This window comes from Triplophysa dalaica, chromosome 3 (assembly GCF_015846415.1).
Source record: "Triplophysa dalaica isolate WHDGS20190420 chromosome 3, ASM1584641v1, whole genome shotgun sequence".
Classification (NCBI taxonomy): Eukaryota; Metazoa; Chordata; class Actinopteri; order Cypriniformes; family Nemacheilidae; genus Triplophysa; species Triplophysa dalaica.
Window position 1 is genome coordinate 5897137 of NC_079544.1, and position 18388 is coordinate 5915524.

The 18388-nt window shown below is 43.7% G+C and overlaps 1 protein-coding gene across 8 annotated transcripts in view; it reads right to left on the reverse strand.

Moving 5' to 3' along the window:
• Nucleotides 1-18388, reverse strand: part of rnf220a (ring finger protein 220a) — a 123792-nt gene that overhangs the window by 24818 nt on the left and 80586 nt on the right. For all 8 annotated transcript variants that reach the window (XM_056743542.1, XM_056743548.1, XM_056743546.1 and 5 more), the window contains exon 3: nucleotides 3937-4066. In XM_056743542.1, the coding sequence (XP_056599520.1) occupies nucleotides 3937-4066 (130 nt within the window). The remainder of the gene's footprint in view (nucleotides 1-3936; nucleotides 4067-18388) is intronic.

Here is an 18388-nt window from a genome sequence, read left to right on the forward strand (position 1 = left end):
TCAAATCAGATCGCTCTCAGAAACATTAATATCCCTCCTGCCGTCTCGATTGCTTTCTCTTTTGTACACCAACACAGATATACACACATCACTTGCGTCTCTCGCTTTTGCCTCTGTCTGTCACCCCGGCTCAATCTCTTTTTTTAGATCCGGGTCACTGCCGTGTGTTTATGAAGCAGGGGGGAACAATGGCGGTCAGCCTTGTCATGTTCGATTTGCATCGTGCATTCACACCTGGAGAAATGGTTGCTCCTGTCTGGCAATGGAATTGAATTAGCCTGCACCCTAATCTGAAAGTCTGATCCAGTAGGAACACTTGTCAACGGAGTGGACAAATGAAAGAAGGGATGAAATGGAGCGTAGAGCAAGAGAGCAGGTAAGAGAGGAAAAAGAAACCACGGACCGTGTTTGTACTCATTTAGATTTGAAAGAACCAAATGAGACAAAGAAATTGCACCGGTTGTAGAAAGAGAGTACAATCAAAGTCCCATTAAAGTAAAAGTGCATCTCAAAATGATTTTTTCTTTTTTCAATGACTTCGGTTTCTCTACAAATCTTTCTTCATTCATGAGAAAGGCAGGTTTGTAAAAAGAGGGCGTGTTTTAGGTAAACTAACCATTAACACAAAATCCTGTTTTTATTGTAGAAATACAGCTCACCATGTCATTTTTCTACAAGTGGTTGAATTTAATTTCTCATGTTTGCGTTTTCTCCAGAATGTGAACCAGAGTGACCCTATCTGGCCGTCAAAGTCTGAACTGCAATAACTGACAGGTGGAGGCGGGGTCTGGCGTTTTGTCCCGCCCCTTAACTCAGGTAATAAGCCTCACGCCCGCCTTTCCCACAATCGGTATGATTGATCTGACAGCAAGGGGAGTAAAGAAAGAATGAGACGTAAGAGAAGAAAGAGACAACACAAATCAGCACCAGGCCTTGAGAGGGGATAAATCGCCCCATCGGTGGCAGTCCGCTGTTTGCGAGATAATAAACGGACTCCACAGAATCATAAATCCGCCAGTGTGGCACGGTGAATCTCGCACTTCTCTTTTCCTCAAAAAAACAACACCGAGATACACTTCATACCCAGGAGGACTGCAACTGGCCCCTCTTCACTCATTAGACACCTACACCACCAAAACTGCTGTACTCGGTCCTGTGGGATAGCCGAAGGATGCCATTGACAGAAAAACACTGTTTACCGGTTTAGTGATGTCACACAGCACCTGAGCTATAGGACCTGGGGGATGTTGTGTAATAGTCGGTGTATGGAGCATGAGTTAATATAGGACTTGTGTGTGGACATCATGGTTTAAATCATGTTGACTTTTTGCACTGAAATTACTAGAATATTAACTGGAGGTTGAATGTAAGCTGTATGAGTTCAGGCCGGATTTATTAAAAGCACAAAAATGTTTTTTGAGAAGACTTAAATTTCAGGCGTCTTAAACAAGTCGTATACTGTTATTATACTTATATTTTAGGAGCAGCTCGGATTTTCTGCTCAAATTTGGTGTTTCGGAAAATCCAATGTCACACAGGTTAGAAATTTGAATGACACGAGAACGAATAAATAATAATAGTTTCAATTTTGCCTAACTATTCTTTTAACCTTCGTCGACTCGTCAATTAAACAATTTTCTTCTCGCAATGCTCAGTGTAAAACCATTCATTACGTGCACCTGACTTTTAAAATCTCACACAAACCGAGCTCTCTCATTCCCCTTTCTCTGGCAAATTCAGGTACGCCGAGACGAGAGAGAAAGAGCCGGTGAAAATTGAATAAATGCCAGTCGACAGTTGGGGGGTTGTAAGCCGGAGATAAAGATTGCTTTTCGTGTCGTTTGCCACCCGGCTCTCCCTCGCTCCGCTGGAGGCAAATTGATTACGTGGAGATGCCGTGGAAGGGCGGGGGGATATGTAGATTGCCGTGGCCCTCAGAGCAGGCAGACGGGTAAAGGGCATGATGGATTTCCATTTCCATACATGAGGAGCGGAGGACGAGTCAGGGGAGGGGGTACGGCGATGCGGCCACGAGGGAGCGAGAGCCAGGGAGTGTGGCGGTGGGTCCCAATCTCACACACACTCACCCGAATCCACTCAGACATCTGCCTAATGCTACATCTTAAATAGCTTTCCCCATTTTACATGCACTCAAGTCTCATTTGGTGCAGAATGAAACGCTATCATTAAAGGGAGATTTACTACAAATTGCCACAAATTCGCCATGTCACTTCCAATGATCTGTGTGTGCTAGCGTGTGCCGAGCACGGTCCTGCCTGGCAGGAAGTGAGCAGAGAAGGAAGACGACGCCAGTTACCCAGAGTTCCACAGTGAACTTTTTTTTCACACCGTTCTGTGTTCTTATGTCATGTGGATGCGAATGTTTGAATGAAATATATTTGTGGGATTTGTGAAATCTCATTGGTCTAAAATCCTGCTCACATTTATTTAGCATAGAATCTATACAGCCTGAATCTGCAACCTAAGCACCATTAACATGATTTCAGTGCAACATTTTGGTTCTTCATTCTATTTTTTCCTGAAGTTCCGAAATAACAAATTTACCGCAATCACTATATAAAATCAAGAGCTGCGCAATATATTGAAATGATAGAAATATTACAAATGCGCATATCACGTTTGCAATAACATTGTCAGATTAGTTTTTATGTACTGCAATTGTAAAACATGTTTGTTCATATTCGGAATGATAAGGATGCTTTCTTGTCCAAAAAGAACATAAAACATGCATGTTGGTAATTTCATTTTCAGTTCTGAAATATATTGTAATATAATTTAAATTGATTTAACAACCTAAAAACATTCCCGTATTGCATATTGTATATAGCGTTATTTAGTTATTGCATATCGCATTTCCCTCCGATATTGTGCAGCCCTAATAAAATTGCAATTGCTTTTCTTTTTTTCATCCATTCCTATCTCTTTCTCTGCATCCTAAATCAGTGTTAAGCGATATTGCGGCCTATGGCGTGTAGAAGGAAAATAACTCTCTTGGCTATAAGCAGGGGTTAAAAGGAGCGAAATAGAGGCTAAATCACAGGCCCGTAATGCCGAGCAGCGTCCAACCCTGACAGACCAGGAGCGATGGCGCTATTGCCTTAAATAACCGGCACCATCAAACAGGCAGAGCCCAGAGACATGTCAGTGTCCACGGCCGCTGCCCGCTGGGGAGGGCGGCCCGCTGCCCTTTATTAATTATTAAAAGATAACTTCTCAGTGCCGTGTGATGGATAACACTCGCTCAGGGATGACATCCTGCTGAGAACTAATATCTGTCTCTCTCTCTTTCTCCCCGTTACACCATCTGCAGCCTGACTGCATCATCTATTAAAAGTGAAAAGTGGACTGAGAGATGCTGGAAGGGGAATATTTTCTGGTTCCCCTCAACACAACGTACAGCAAAGGGCTTTGACTATAGCACGTCTGTGACCTATAGATTGACAGTGCATTGTTTCTTGTTATGGCTAATGTTTCTTTGGTCTCGCTGAGTGAGACTGTCTGGGGTGATGTATGAGAACACACGCAGCACTTTAACCTGGATCTTCTGGTCCATAGCTCCAGGCTGCCCTGCTCTGTATGAAGGCCTCAGGCAGTGTATAAAAGATGGATACTGTGTAAAGTCTCTGTGATGTTACCACGCTTAACCTGGTCACATGAACAGCCACCGCATGTGGGCTGATGGATGATAGGAAAGAAAATGCGAACTGTTTATATGATATGTTTATACGGCTGCCGCTCTCAGTGAAGTAAAACAACGGTATCAAGCATCCTCCTTGTTTTCTGTTGGTTTCCAAAAACACATGTGTGTGTGTGTGTGAGGGAAAGCAGCCAATGTACTTCATTTGTTACCGAGATAATTTGGGTAACCGTGACACAAATGGATGAAGCCATCAGAAGATGCGCGAGTCTGCGTACCTGATGTGCATGTGGATGAGCCGCTCCATCTCCTGCTCCATGTGTTCCTGGAGTTCTCCAGGACGCAACAGCACCTGACAGATGGGACATATCGGAGCCTGACTGTCATAGAGCGACACCTTCTTCTTACCTGAGAAAAGCAGAGAATGGGAATAGAGGAAAAGGTTTGTTTATTATGCAATAAACAAGTTACTAGAGTTAGCAACCAAATTTACTTTCACAGTGTAATGAGTAAAACAGCACCAATGAATCATTTGCATTTAGAACGCTCCTATTTACTGTCATGTGGATTAATAAAGACAAAATTCCCAAATGCAAGAAAAAAAGGATGGTATTTGGGATCCAATGTAAATGCTCCCTAAAACCAGGGTTTTATTAAGTAAATGTACAGATGAGCACAGGTCATATGAGCCCTCTTTGCTGTCTGTTTCTGTCTCCAGACTGTGTGGATTAAGTGGCTCAGATTTCTGCAGGAGGAGAATCCGTCACCCTCGGCCTCCTGTCTCCTGTTCCCTCATTAAACCAGATCCACAGCTCCGCACAGACAGTTACGCCACCAAGCCCGTGACACTTCGGCTGGATCTAGACAGTCTAACACAGACTCACTTGTGCACATGGCAATGAACGACATTGCATCACACGGTGTGATGCACACAAAGATGTACACTCAAAAACTAGATTTACACAACGATTTCTTAAACAAATAGTTAACAAAAGTGTCAGATTTTTACAGTACAACCAAATAAACACAAAACATGCTTTTATCATAAACACGTAGACATATTATTTAGTTTTGTACACGTGGCTTTGTTTATTTTCGTGTTTGTCCGTGTAGGGAACGAGCGTGTTTGGGTGTAGCCTACGTATGTGTACTGTGCTTGGTTGAGATAGTTTGCATGCGAATTAACTAAAGCACCGCCGTGTTCATTTATAAATGGGCAAAAATACTCAAGGACGAGACTTCCTGTTTTACTCAGATGTCTCCCAATCTCGCCGATCTGGAACTGGCCAATCAAAGCAACTATTTTTAGCTCATGGGACAATAGACCCTCCCCCAAACAGGATATCCTGGATGAACTGACTGTTACCGACACACTACAGCTGTAAGCCACATGGTGAGTCTGTTTACCTCACTCAAAGCACAAACATATACACATAGTGTTCACAAACAGGAAGTGATGAAGTCACAATCGTCTGACATTTTCCGAGTTGTGCACGCAACACACTATTAACTTGTGTAATATAATAATAGTAAATAATATAAGTGGGCGCAGCATCAAGTGCATTGTTGCATATACAAAATGGTTGATAAAGTATATAATATAAAATATTTCTTTCATCAATACCTAATTTCATTAAGTCATCGTTGTACTAGAATATATCATAAAATCTGTCAAGGCAATAAAGCTTCTATGATGATGTTAAAATGATCTTGTAAAAAAAATGTGCACTGTTCCATTTCACACGAGCAAACCGCAGGTCTGTCCAATTATCAAAGTACGTAAATGCGAAACAAACGTCTCATCTATGCCACTGTTGTCCCGGTGTCCGAGAGGCAGGTATTGATCTGTCGCAGCGAGGGTTAGTGAGCATCTTTTCTCGAGATGATGAGGTAACTCGGGGGCAGGTTGCACACAGATGTACAAACACACACAGACACACACGCAGTGGGGCTGTAATCCTGGTTCCTCTCTCTACATAAAGCCCTAGGCTCAGCGTGAGCTCGTCCTTGACTTCAGAGGGCAACGTTGTGTTTGTCTTCTTGTGATGTGTGCACCGTTTTAGAGAGCGATGGATCGGCAACATTGGTGTCTATGCGCGCACACTCGCGCAGACAAACATGCACATGTAAACACACACACAGACGCGCATACATGTGGCAAAGTCCCAACGGGGGCACAAATCCTCAGCTCACATATTGGCCTGTCAGAACTATTTCCTACAAGAGCACAGATTCATCAGGGGTCAGTGTTAGCATCCAAAAACTCCCCCTCCCTCCCCCTATACATTTCTCCACCTGTTCCCCTCCACCCCATCCTCTCCTGTCCCCAGTCGAGCGTGCCTGCGCATACCCTTCCCCTATTCTCCAGCAGCACTACTTAACAGCCTCGCACTCTGGACACTTTAAGTGACTTTGAAAAATAGGTAATCGATTACAATTCTGTGTGTCTCTGTTTCTCTCAGCACCCTTTTTTCTCGCTCACCCCTCTCTCTCTCTCTCTCTTCCTCCCCCAATCTCTGTCCGGCAACATCCTGCACATCTCTTTCTCATTTTCTGTACCTCTATTTGTTTTCTGCACTCTTGAGTCTTAGCTTAAATTATTTTGCTCTATTTCTTTCACCAAGGCAACACCATGTTCTATGTGCCATCCCAAAAATGGAGTTGAATTTTGATTTCACGCATTAACTAGAAGAATCATCTATTCCAGAAAGTAAAGAAATAATGGTGTATGGAACTCATTAAGTACCATGATATACATCAAAGTATCACTATAAAATGGTGCCAACGGCCGAAACGATATTCCTATTCATTTCTTTCATCTCCCTCCCTTTCTTTCTCTCTCTCTCCTCAGCACCGGTCAGCTTTATTGCCCTGACAAGATAATTTGAGTCGTGCCAAAGCAATCGCCGTCTGCAAGAGTAAACAAAGCGAGGTCCAGAGCCATTCTACAGCAGATAAATCTTCCCAATTGTACTCTTGTTCTTTATTTTCTTACCGGCCATTTGCAACACGACATCAGACGACCTGAGATTTCACTTTGTAAAGCATTGACACAGCCATTATTTAAAACCCTGCTCTGTAATTCACCATCGTTTGTTTGTATTCGCTTGTTCTTATGCATTTGGTAGTTTTGGACCTATATGTCAATACATGTATATTTCATTAGTATTACAGTAACAAGACCACTTCCACCATATTTTAATGTTTCTATTTCCTTTTTGTCTAGTGACATGTAAGCCAGATGGTTAACTGACGGACTGTTACTCTGACTCTGTTATTTGTGCATGATGGGATCTGTTAACAGAGCGCGTGATTGCGTGTGTGTCCCACTGTCTGTGTGTGAGGAGAAAATGAGTGTGTGCCTCTCCAAACCGGCTCTTTAATTCATCCGTACACAATCAATGGGCTCAGTAATGGAGTCATGATGGTTTGGTCAAGCGCTTGTCGGGACCTAAACCACCTCCCTGTCACTCGTCTCCTTGAAAACACACACACGCGTAGAGAGAGGTGGTCATTTGGCAGCTTCGATGTTAACACAAGACGGAGAGCATTCACACAATAGAACACACACTAAATCATCTGTCTGTCAGCGCTGTCTAACTGATGAACCTTTATCGCAGAGGGGTGTGCGTTTGTGTGTCAAAGCAGAGATGGGTTTGCAAACACATGAGTTTGTCACATTCGAGTGTTTCTTAAATTGTGGGCAATTTGATTTTTTTTTACTTTATATGTTTTTAAACAAACAATGTTTAATGGTAAATATATGCATGTATCACACATTTTGTCATGAACATATCAGTGTCATTTTTACCACTTCTCAAATTATATATTTTGTGATGGAAAATGTGTGCATAGTTCATATAATTTCTTTACATTTGTACAAAGCTTGATGTATTTAAAATGTATGTGCATTCCTGTATTTTATGTATACGTTTTTGTTTTAAAAAGTACGTTTTATGTATTATGTATAAAAATGTTATAAAAATGTTATATATCTATTATAAAATAATAATTTTTTCTTGATAAGACATTTTTTTTCTATTTCTAGATAATTGCACGGCAAAAAATATTTTTAAACATTTTACACAATTTGACATCATGACGGATACATGTAAAGGCATCATAAAATGTTTCCAATTCAATTTTAACACGATTTTCGTATGACAAGATATAAAAAGTTTCTAATCTTTGGACATAAAAGTGTCAAAAGAAGGAAGAAAAAACATCCACCCATATATCCATGTGTACGTGTGTGTGTTAGTGTGCTAATGTTTTTCTTATAGACCGCCCCATTATGTGTGCATGCAGTGTAGTGTTGGTGTCCACCATCTCCCCAGAGAGGATTGACTAATAGAGACAGCCAGTGATTAATCATTTCTCCCCTGTGAGGTCTGAAGGGACACACACACACACACAGTCCTGGCCCTGGACACACCCTGCCGCAAACACAACCCGCATAAGAACAACATCACAAAAGCAAAAAGCACCTGAGCGGTTACCACAAGCGCCCCCCAAAACCGTCCCATTCCCTTTATCTTATTCCCTCCGTCTATCTCTCAGGGAGTGAGTGATGGCTAGCAGAGGACGGAGAGATAAATCCTGAGGTATGGAGGGGGTTTGGCGCATGCTGCTTGTCAGCGCGTTAAAGATGATTAATGTGGGATGCCCCCCTGAGCCGGACCCCTGCACAGAGAAAGGTGGGGACTCCGTTTAATCTGAAGGGCCGGCGAGACCGGCGCGTGGAGAGGGGCAATAACAGGGAAATAGGACTGACAGAACTTTTTAGTGCTCAGATTTCTCACCTAAATGCCATGCTGTGTGTGTGAGAGAGAGATCCGTCTGACAGCTCTGACTGAGTGCCGGCTGGATCTTCTCTAATTTGCCAAGATGGATGGTTCTCTCTCACTCTCTCTCTCTCTTTCTATCTTCAAAAATGGGCTTTATTTCCCCCATCTCCGTAGTACACCTTTATCCGAGAACATCCGTTCACCCGGACCCCCGGGTTTGATAGCACAGCTAATGAGGGCCAGAGTTAGCGGCCTCTCTCGATGTAAGACGTTCCCTAATTATTAAAAGCACTTTCATCACACGTAACCTCTCTCTAACCTCACTGATAGCACAATTACACCGGACGCTTCAGTTAGCGCATGCTAATATCCCTAACCGCACTTGAGGGTGGAAATATTGGGCTTTCTCTGCTTCGGAATTGAGAGGCTGTGTGGTGATGTAGCGTTCGCCTCTAGCTGCCTCTGACACTTCTCGCATGTTGTTTTACAAGCCGCTGCGATAACAAAAAAAAGAGCTCCACAGAAGCCGCCTCAAACGCGCTCTCCCCTGGTAGCTGGCATCCAGCCACCGGCTGCTCCGACTGAGGTTGTAAGCTGTCTGCCTCTCCTCTCATTTAGCATCACGCAGCATAACTCGAACAGCATGCGCCTATTTATTTAACTGCTTCCAAATGCAGAAAGAAACCTCCACACTTGCATATCGGCATTTGTAAAACCAAGCGAAACAGATACTGTGAAACGTTTAGAAAGAAAATTGACCCTAGAAAATCACATTTTATGGTGCATGTATTTCTATTGCATTTGATCTCAATTGTTTTTGTGCAAACAACTTTTCTTGGAAGTGTACTTAAAACTTGACTGATCTTTTAGTGGATGTGCACTGTAAAGTCAATTCACGAATGCTGATACTGTAGGCGTCCAAGTGCAGTAACCACTTACATTTCAACCGTTATATCTATCGAACCCAATAAACTTCTTTTGTGAAATATTTGAAGGTATCCAAATACACTATATACCATACATAACATATCACAGGCCTTTATAATTATATTTTTAGATACATTTACAATGGTATCGACACCTCGCCTTCCTGTTTAGGCGAGTTCCACATTGACCTTTCAAACATTACTCTCATAATTGCAGCAAATTCACTCGTTCAATGGCTTTGATAGTCTGGTTTGCTTGGAGGAAGGAGCGCGTTCCACGTAGATGTGTGTGCCACGCGTGTGTGCGATTGTTGAACAGAACAGAAAGCTCTTAACATATTGGCGAGAGAACAAAGCTCCCACTAATGGGCCCGAGGAGAGAGCTTGTGCCTTTTGAAATCTCTCCTTACTAACAGCGTGCCCATGCTGAGCCGAGCCGGAGAGGAAGGTGGTTGAGAAACGCTGCCCCCCACAACACACACACCCTGCCGGGCTCACCTGGGAGTGGCTGAATTCACAAGCCCCACATGCCTCCTGTAAAGCCGATCACCAAACTGTACCAAACAGACCCCTGGTTATAAAAAACCCACATTAACCAAACAAGAATGAAAGCAATGATCTTTTGGAGTTACATTTCTCTAATCTGAATGATATCACTAATCGTGCGAATGGATTTTGTGTTGTCATTGATATAATCTGATGCTCGGGTTTTTCCAGCATGCATCAAGTGTTTACGCCTGCCTCATTCCCACTCCCCTCCTGCCCTTAAACACGCCAACATCAGTAAACATTGAAATCTCTCAGCCTCTTACCGAACGTAACCGCATTACGTTGTCTGATAACGTCGTCAAATAACGCCCGATAAGAGGAATTTGATTTGATTCGGACCGCTTTTTTCCCTCCTCAATTTAAAGCCTTCTCTTTTCATCTCCTTGCCTTAAGGCCTCACGCGCGCACGCAACGGCACGCGCGCTCTGCATCTTCTTAAAATGACACCACCTTGTATGCGCAATCAAATAAATCCAGCGAGCCTGTCTGCCCTCATTTTTTGCCTCCCCTCCTCCCTAAATCAGAGCAAGGTGAGCCGCCGCGAGTCATCTCCATAATGGAAAATGTGTGCTTTATACGCAAAAGGAGGGGAATTAGACCGATAATGCAACCGGCCCTGTGTGTGTGTGTGTGAGCTCTTCCACTTTATTGTAAGTGAGAAGAGGAGAAGCTAAGCAGGCCGGACAGTATCTGTGCTGATTACTCAGGGTAAGGTGATAAAAAAATAGGCTAGGGGATGAGAGAGGAGGGGAATGAGGCATCGCGCCTCATTCGAGAGGACGTCTGATGAAATGGAACGAGGTCATCCTTGGTTTGGGACCTGATGTGCGGCGGCATCGACGGCGGCGCTAACCGCGCGCGGAGGGCGATCAGCGTTGACAGTGATGCATTGTGCTGTTAAACAGCAGCTCCACACGCTCCCGATCACGCGTGGAGCGCACACGCGCCGGGTGTCACGTTAAAAAGGCAAATGCAATCAGTACCTGCGAGAGGAGAGGGAAGAGGGGAGTGGTTGTCTGTCTGAATCGTTCTGTCATTCTCTCTCAGTAGCTGGATCGGCGGGGAGGAGTGTTTGCCTAAAGATGATGTCGGCTTGATGCGTGTCTCCAGCGTATGTGCGGGGCGTGTGGACATGCGCCGGCAGCCGCGCGGAAACGGGAGGCCAAATTCATAACTACTTTCATTACAGGGGCGGAGACGTCATTACTGTATATGTAAACAAACAACTTTTAGGACTTTTTAAAGGGCATGATGGGAAAATGTCTCCCAAAGTGTCTCCCAGTCTCCTAGTCTGGCACTTTTCTGTTGATCTTAGGCCGACTGCAAAGCTTAGGAAGTGCGTTTATGTGGTGGGCATACCGTCGAGAAAACTGCGTCTTGATTTAGTGTAGGTTTGCTTTGAGGGAATGGAGTTTGTAATGGTTAGCCTGTGTGTTTGGTTTAAGTGTATGGTGCTCAGGATAGGACTCGTGTCGGTGGGTGTGAGCACTCACAGTAGTGACAGCTGTTTATTCAATCAATCACCTTGTGGATGGCACAGCAGAGTGAAACGGCTGGAGATTGAGTTTTGCCTCACAGGGGAAAATGGAGCAAATTAATAGACCATTACCCAGGCGCTGACCCAGGAAATGAGGGTGACACTGCAGGGTTAGATCTGCCAGCTTGCCTGCCTATCTCTCTCTCGCTCACGTTTCTATCACTCCTCAGCCCTTACACAAGCCTAGAAACCACAGTCCCAACATCCTCTGCTCCTCCCTTGGGGTAAGAACCATTACGACTGTGGCTTTGCGAGGCAGTCAAGGGCGCATCTCTACTTAAAAATGGATGGATTTGCGCAGCTCTATGAAATGTTGGTCTGAATAGGTGGACTGTGTTTGCCGAGTGGGCAGACGGATCAGGGTTGTGTCCCAGAGGAAGACATCCCCGTTGGGCTGTGGACGTGTGGGCAACGGCTTTTCACTGAGGGCCATTCATCAACGGCCAGTGTCCAATAACGTGTGCGGCGAGGGAGCTAACGCACCTACAGTGCTTCTCGTCCCCCATGGTTGAATTGGGGGCGACCCGGGAACCTGACTAAAATGGTCTGACCAAGAGGTCGGAGGTCACCCCAGATGTCCCTAAAGAGTAGTTCTGCAGTGCGGGGGCAGTCTGTGTTTGTGTGAGCTCAGCACATCCAGTCCTGAGTAGGCAAGAATGCTAATGTGCTACAAAATACGCAAGTGTGCATTTATAGTGTGTGATGTAAAGAGATGCCCGTTATGTGCTGTAATGTACCAAATGAAAATATAAAAACATCGTAATAAACTACAAAGGAGGCAAACTGCCTGTATTTGAAACATAATTTTGCAGGTAACTTTACGTACTCATCTTTACGTGCTATGTCAACACAATCTCACGGAAATTCGTATGTATTTTACGAGGTCACTAATTCGTACGTTTTTTTTTGGTACGTTTTAGTACGACTTGCTTACCGCAAGTGACATTATCATCGTTAAAACATCGTACAAATTCATATAAACTAGCTTAAAAAATAAAAGCTAGTTAAAATAGCTATGCAGTCTCTGCAAGTTAACATTTCTGGCGAAATCTCAAATTCAAAATATTTATATAAGCTTACTGCCGTAAATTAAATAGATTTTTATGTACTTACTAAATCACTATATTTAGTTTAGATTGAACCAAATAAAGGGCCAAAAAGTTGCTTAGATATGCTTTTACCAAATAAAAAGAACGAAAGTACCCCATTACTATATCTAAAAGACAAAGGCCCGGCCAGATGGCAGATATAGTGGGCTGAGTACTCGGGCTTGTAACTGATGCCATGTGCTGCCTACTTTATGCCTGTCCATTAGTGGGCTCGCGCACATACACACAAGCGGCGTTTCCTAAATAATGCCTAACCATAATTGATAGCACAAAGCCACCAATAACCTCTACAGGTTTCTTTTCATCAGTAAGCTGCCGTTGGTGTGCGTCTCTCTCTCCCCGCTCGCTCTCATATGTTAGTGAGGGGGAATTAATTACCAGAGCCAATTTACTGTTTATACTCTGATGTTTTAACTAATTACCACTAATGGTGACAGAACAGCAGCCAGCGGAGTTAATTGAATTTAGACGGCTGGGCTGCAGGTCCATCTGAACAGCGCAACTCAGGAACTGTCATACCCGACCCGCCCCCCACTTCCGTTTGTGTTAACACCCCCACCTGTCATCGCTTACCATCTCACCGTCTCAGAAACACGCATAAACACATACGCCTCAAATTCGCACAATGCGCCTGTCCACTCCACGTCAGTTCACTTACATTCATGCATAACCTCATATTATGGATGAATATAGATAATAGCTCATTAGCGTGTCAGGCTCACACGTATTCCAACAAAGTGCAATGTAGTGTGCTTTCTGTGTAGAGTCTACAATGACAACCATCAGAACCAATCAGAACAATATTCGTTCTTTCATAGATATACACAGTACAAACTGACAAAAAAACGTAAACCAAGCAATCAAGTATAACTCATAAATTTGTATTGATGTCTCTGATTCTATAACAAATATCATCTACGCACTATATACTGTAGCTGTAAATACCCTTCTGTGTAACTGCAACCTTACAGTGTTACCTCTCTGCTTCCTGCGGCCCCGGTTAGCCCCTGATTCTCTGTATGACCCCCGTTTAATAATCTGAATACGTCCTGCTTCAGCAATTTGGACCAGCCAAGACGAAAAACGCTTCCCGGGCAAAGCTGTAAAAGAGCCGCCTGATACACTAAAGGCTTAATGATTTGAAAGTTACAAGAGAAATAGCTGCCGGCCGTCACCGTCAATCATATCTAGTGCCTCCACGCACGCCAAACGGCCTGGGTGCTGAGCTCACTCTCTTCATGCGGCACAGACGCTCCTGGGGAGATTCTGTGAACGCGAATGGTTAACCTCTCTCCCCTCATTCGACCCAGAGAGCCTGAGACCTCTTCATTTTTACACATGTTCACCCGCTGGCCTCCTCTGCTGTAGATCAGATCGATGGAGCCAGGCACTGAGGTGTAGTTGGTGCTGAAAATGGCCTCGTGAGCCACGTCGAGTTCATGCAGATATTTCCTCCTGCACTGGCTTCAGTTCTGGTGTACACGTAGATATGAGGGAAGGGGAAAGTGAGACACGGATTGATTTGTCATCAGAGTCTCTCCTGTGTCTGCATGTCTGCACCTTGTGCCCAAAGCGGAAGCTGTGAGCCTAACTGTGCTGCACAGAAACACTGCCATCTCTATTTATCTCTCTCTCTCTGCCACACACACACACCCTTCTGGGCGTTAGGGCCAGGGATTTCCTGTTCCTAGCCCTGGCTCATCTGTCAGCAACAGCAAGGAGCTGACACGAGCTAACACCTCCATTCCACAAACCATTTAGAGGCTTATCCTCTCTCTTTCTCTCCCTCTCTCTCAGGGCAGTTAACACAGCACCTGTCTGTGCTTCAGGGGAGAGATCAGAAGAAATACATTTATCATGCCGTTTCCCACACAGACGCCAAAATGTTCCTTTACCACTTTGTTATTTCCGGCACTTTAACTCAAATTCTTCATGTTCATTTACATATGTGACCCTGGATCACTAAACCAGTCTTAAGTAGCACGGGAACATTTTTAGTAAAAGACAAAAATAAGTTGTGTGGGTCAAAATTATAGATTTTTCTTTTATGCCAAAAATCATTAGGATATTAAGTAAAGATCATGTTCCATGAAGATATTTTGTAAATTTCCTACCTTAAATATACAAAAACTTTGTGAGTGGATGGCCTGCCACAGTGCCCCTGATTTACAACATCAAATTTTCTCTTTTTTCTTTGTACTCTCAGATTCCAGAGTTGCATCTCAGCCTGATATTGTCATATATTAACAACTCATACATCAACATAAATCGTATTTATATAGCTTTCAGATTAAAAAAAATTGGCCCATAAGACTGTTTTTGTTGTCCAAGGTCACATATTTGTTCATTATGGGCGTTTCTCAATTCCAAGAACGCAAAGAACGGACTTGTGTTCTTGTGGAGACCGGTCTTGCGAGGTAGCTTCGGGAGAACGAACTTGGATGGACGCGACACAGTGACTTCAAGCGGATTCCGTAGGCACGCAAGGCTGCATACGATGCATCCTTGATATCGAGAACACATCCGGGTACTTTCATGCGTTCTCTGTTCTTGTGTTCTTGAGTCTTGGAACCGGACTTTGAGTGTTACTGATGACGTAGAGCGAGAACACGAGGACATAAGACCACTGAAGAACGCCTATTGAGAAACTGTCTATGTTTATTTCAGTTAGTTTGAGCTGTTAAACCTTTTTCGCACAAAAGTGCACAGGCACATCTATCCCAGCTTGCCTTTCTTTTTCCTTTGTGTACTCATCTGTCAGAGTCAGTACAGCAAGGATATACAGCGCAGGGGTCACAGAAGCAGAGCAGAAGGCTAATAGGAGCGCTGCTAGTTAGATGTCTCTCGGTACAAATGGGCTGTGATTTATCCTTTACACAGCAGCACGACTTCACACTGTCTGACTCCTCCAGGTCTCTATCACTCTATCCTGTCACATCTGTAAAGCTGCTGCCAGTCACGGTGTCTCTCCCTCGCTTCTGATGTATTTCCCAACTTTTCGAAACTGTGCAACTGTTGTTTTTAAGGAGGACCCGGGTCTTGCAATGTCCACAAGGTGGTTTAAAAGAGAGAGTTCAACCAAAGTAAAAATTTTGTCATCATTTATTTAACCTCATGTCATTTAAAACCTGTATATGTCTCTTTCTTCTGTGGAACACAAAAGGAGATACTTTGAGAATTGTTTGGTTACTAACATTCTTCAAAATATCTTCTTTTGTTTTCTGCAGAAGAAAGAAAGTCATACAGGTTTGAAATGACATGAGGGTGAGTAAACGCTGAAATAATTTTCATCGTTGTTGACACCATCTCTTTAAAAAAGATGATTTATGGTATTTTGGTATGTGCCTCTGCACATTCAATGGACAGGATGCTTCTGATTAATCTTTTGATGCCGGTTTTAAATTATGCAAACGATGACTTCGGCCGCAACACCGGCAGATTGAGAACAGGAACAGATCTGGTGTCAGTGTTCTTCTCAACAGGATGTTAGTATGATGGATTGACAGCTCACCTGCAGCCCATTACACTTCTCAGGCTGTTATCAGGACTTGTCACCAAGCGGAGACACTCGACTAATCCTTGCCGCCATTTCTGTATCTGCTGTATCAGTATCTTTAGCTGGCATATTTCCCTCACTCTTTCCTTTACCTGTGCTCTCATTCTCCTCTAAGAAGGCAGGGCTGGGAGACGTGTTTAATAAAGGCCATATTGGGAATGAGGGGTAATCTGGGAGATGTTTATCAGGTGGAGTAGGTTTTAAAGCAGGCTTCTCCATATAAAAAGACCACAGGACCCTCGAGGGCCTCCAGCAGGCCCCCCAAGAACTGTTCAATCAGACACGGCCGATTGCATCGCAAACATGAGCCGGCCACCGACGGACACCGTGATGATCGTATCCATGGTTGTCTCCAGGGTCTTCCACCACCAACTTCTCCATCTGCTTTCATAAAGAGTGTGTTATGAGTTCTAACAGCAGAGGGGGATGTTAGCCCTCGGCTGTGGTGAGAGTTTGAGCATGTGTGGTTAGCTGACTGTTTAACCCCTCACCTTATGGACATTAGTCACTCAGATCCTGCCTACCCAAGAGGCACAGGAGGAGGCCGAAACAGAAAGAGAGAAGGAACGGCCTCAACCTCTCCCCCGAGAGCGAACAGGTGGGGAGGGAGGCTTGATACCCAGCTGGCTTCATCCTCCACTCGGAGCAGGAGCACACAGATCAATAGAAAATTAAGAGACTGGAATGATTCTGCAGCCGATCACACTAACCTCTTCACTCCTCTATCATCTACTTTTTCTCCATCTCACGTTCTACCTCACACACACACACAAAAAAACACACCATCTCCATTTTTTTCGCCAAAACTCTGGTGAGCCATTCCAGCTTGAAATTGAATTTTTGCTACAAGCCAACAGAGGAAATGTGCTAGCTGTAAATATTTCTTACTGACCACGAAACTGTATTTTGCAATAATTTTTGTTCAAATATGTTGTAATTTTTAAATACATATGTGACCCTGGACAACAAAACCAGTCGTATGGGCGAATTTTTGGAAATTGAGATTTATACAGCATCTGAGAGCTGAACAAATAAGCTTTTCATTTATGTATGGTTTAATATTTGTCCGAGATACATCTCTGAAATCTGAAAAAAAATATATTGAGAAAATCGCCTTTGAAGTTGTAAATCGGAGGCGCTGTAGCAGGCTGGTGATAAGAAGAAACAGGTTTGCTTTAAAGCTCTCTACAAGCTTAGCGCTGTTATGACGTTGTGCAGAGTAGAAGAACCCGAAAGCTGAAATTCTAAGTTTTACATGGATACCAAACTTATGTGGGTAATTCAACAGCAATGTTTTTGCTGCATCCACTCATAGTATTGATATATTTTTTTCATATTATTTACACCCCACTTGTAAATTTGCAGTGTATTTCTATAATTTGACAAATTGTTTCAAAAATATGTTTAAATGCTGTTGTGTATCTATTACGTCTGATGCTGATTTTCCTAAACTTCTAGTCTTCTAAAGACTTAATTTTGAATCCTGTGTACAATCATTTTCTCCGCCCTGGTTCCATCTGCCTAAGCAAGGGAACAAGAGAAAGGGGGGAAAACACCCTTGTGAGGGAGTGACAGGTGATGGTGGTGTTTAAGAGTTTACGCATTAAAAACGGGGTGAAATAAAGCAATGGAGCAGCGTAATAGCACAGCGAAGTAGGGAGGGAGCTTTAGCAGTCTGCTGGCTGTCTGGGGACTCAAATCTCAGAGCAATTTTCGGGCCGGGTGATTGGCAGCTTGATGTGTATTCTTCCCCTGCAGGAGCGGGGCGATAACTCTGGCCCAGTCGCCCATCTCAGGCCCTGTTGTGGGGCTATTACAATGACAATGCCGATAAGGGACATTTATCACTCCTGTGGCGCGCTGACAGTGGGCCACATCAACAGGTCTACCGGGGCCGGTGAGGCACGGGCAAGAAGAGGAGGTTCACTGAGTCTGAATTACACAGCACTCTCAACCACATAACAATACGTTTATCACACACGTAAGCATGCGCACGTACACAAACATATACACATTCATACTGTATACAGGCTGGACATTTTGGTGCATTATCAAAGTTGTCAAAAAATGTATATATAAGCAAAAAAGTGATGGGCAACGCGAAAAAAGACATAAATGAAAGTGTGAATTCCTCCACTCATTGCTTTTCACACACAGAATGTTTTAACTAAGAAATATTTATTGCATCTCACTGAGCTGTTCTCATTTCCCATCTGTGATAAACACATTCTGCATTCCCCAAGTCTTAATAAAGCTTGTTTTTATG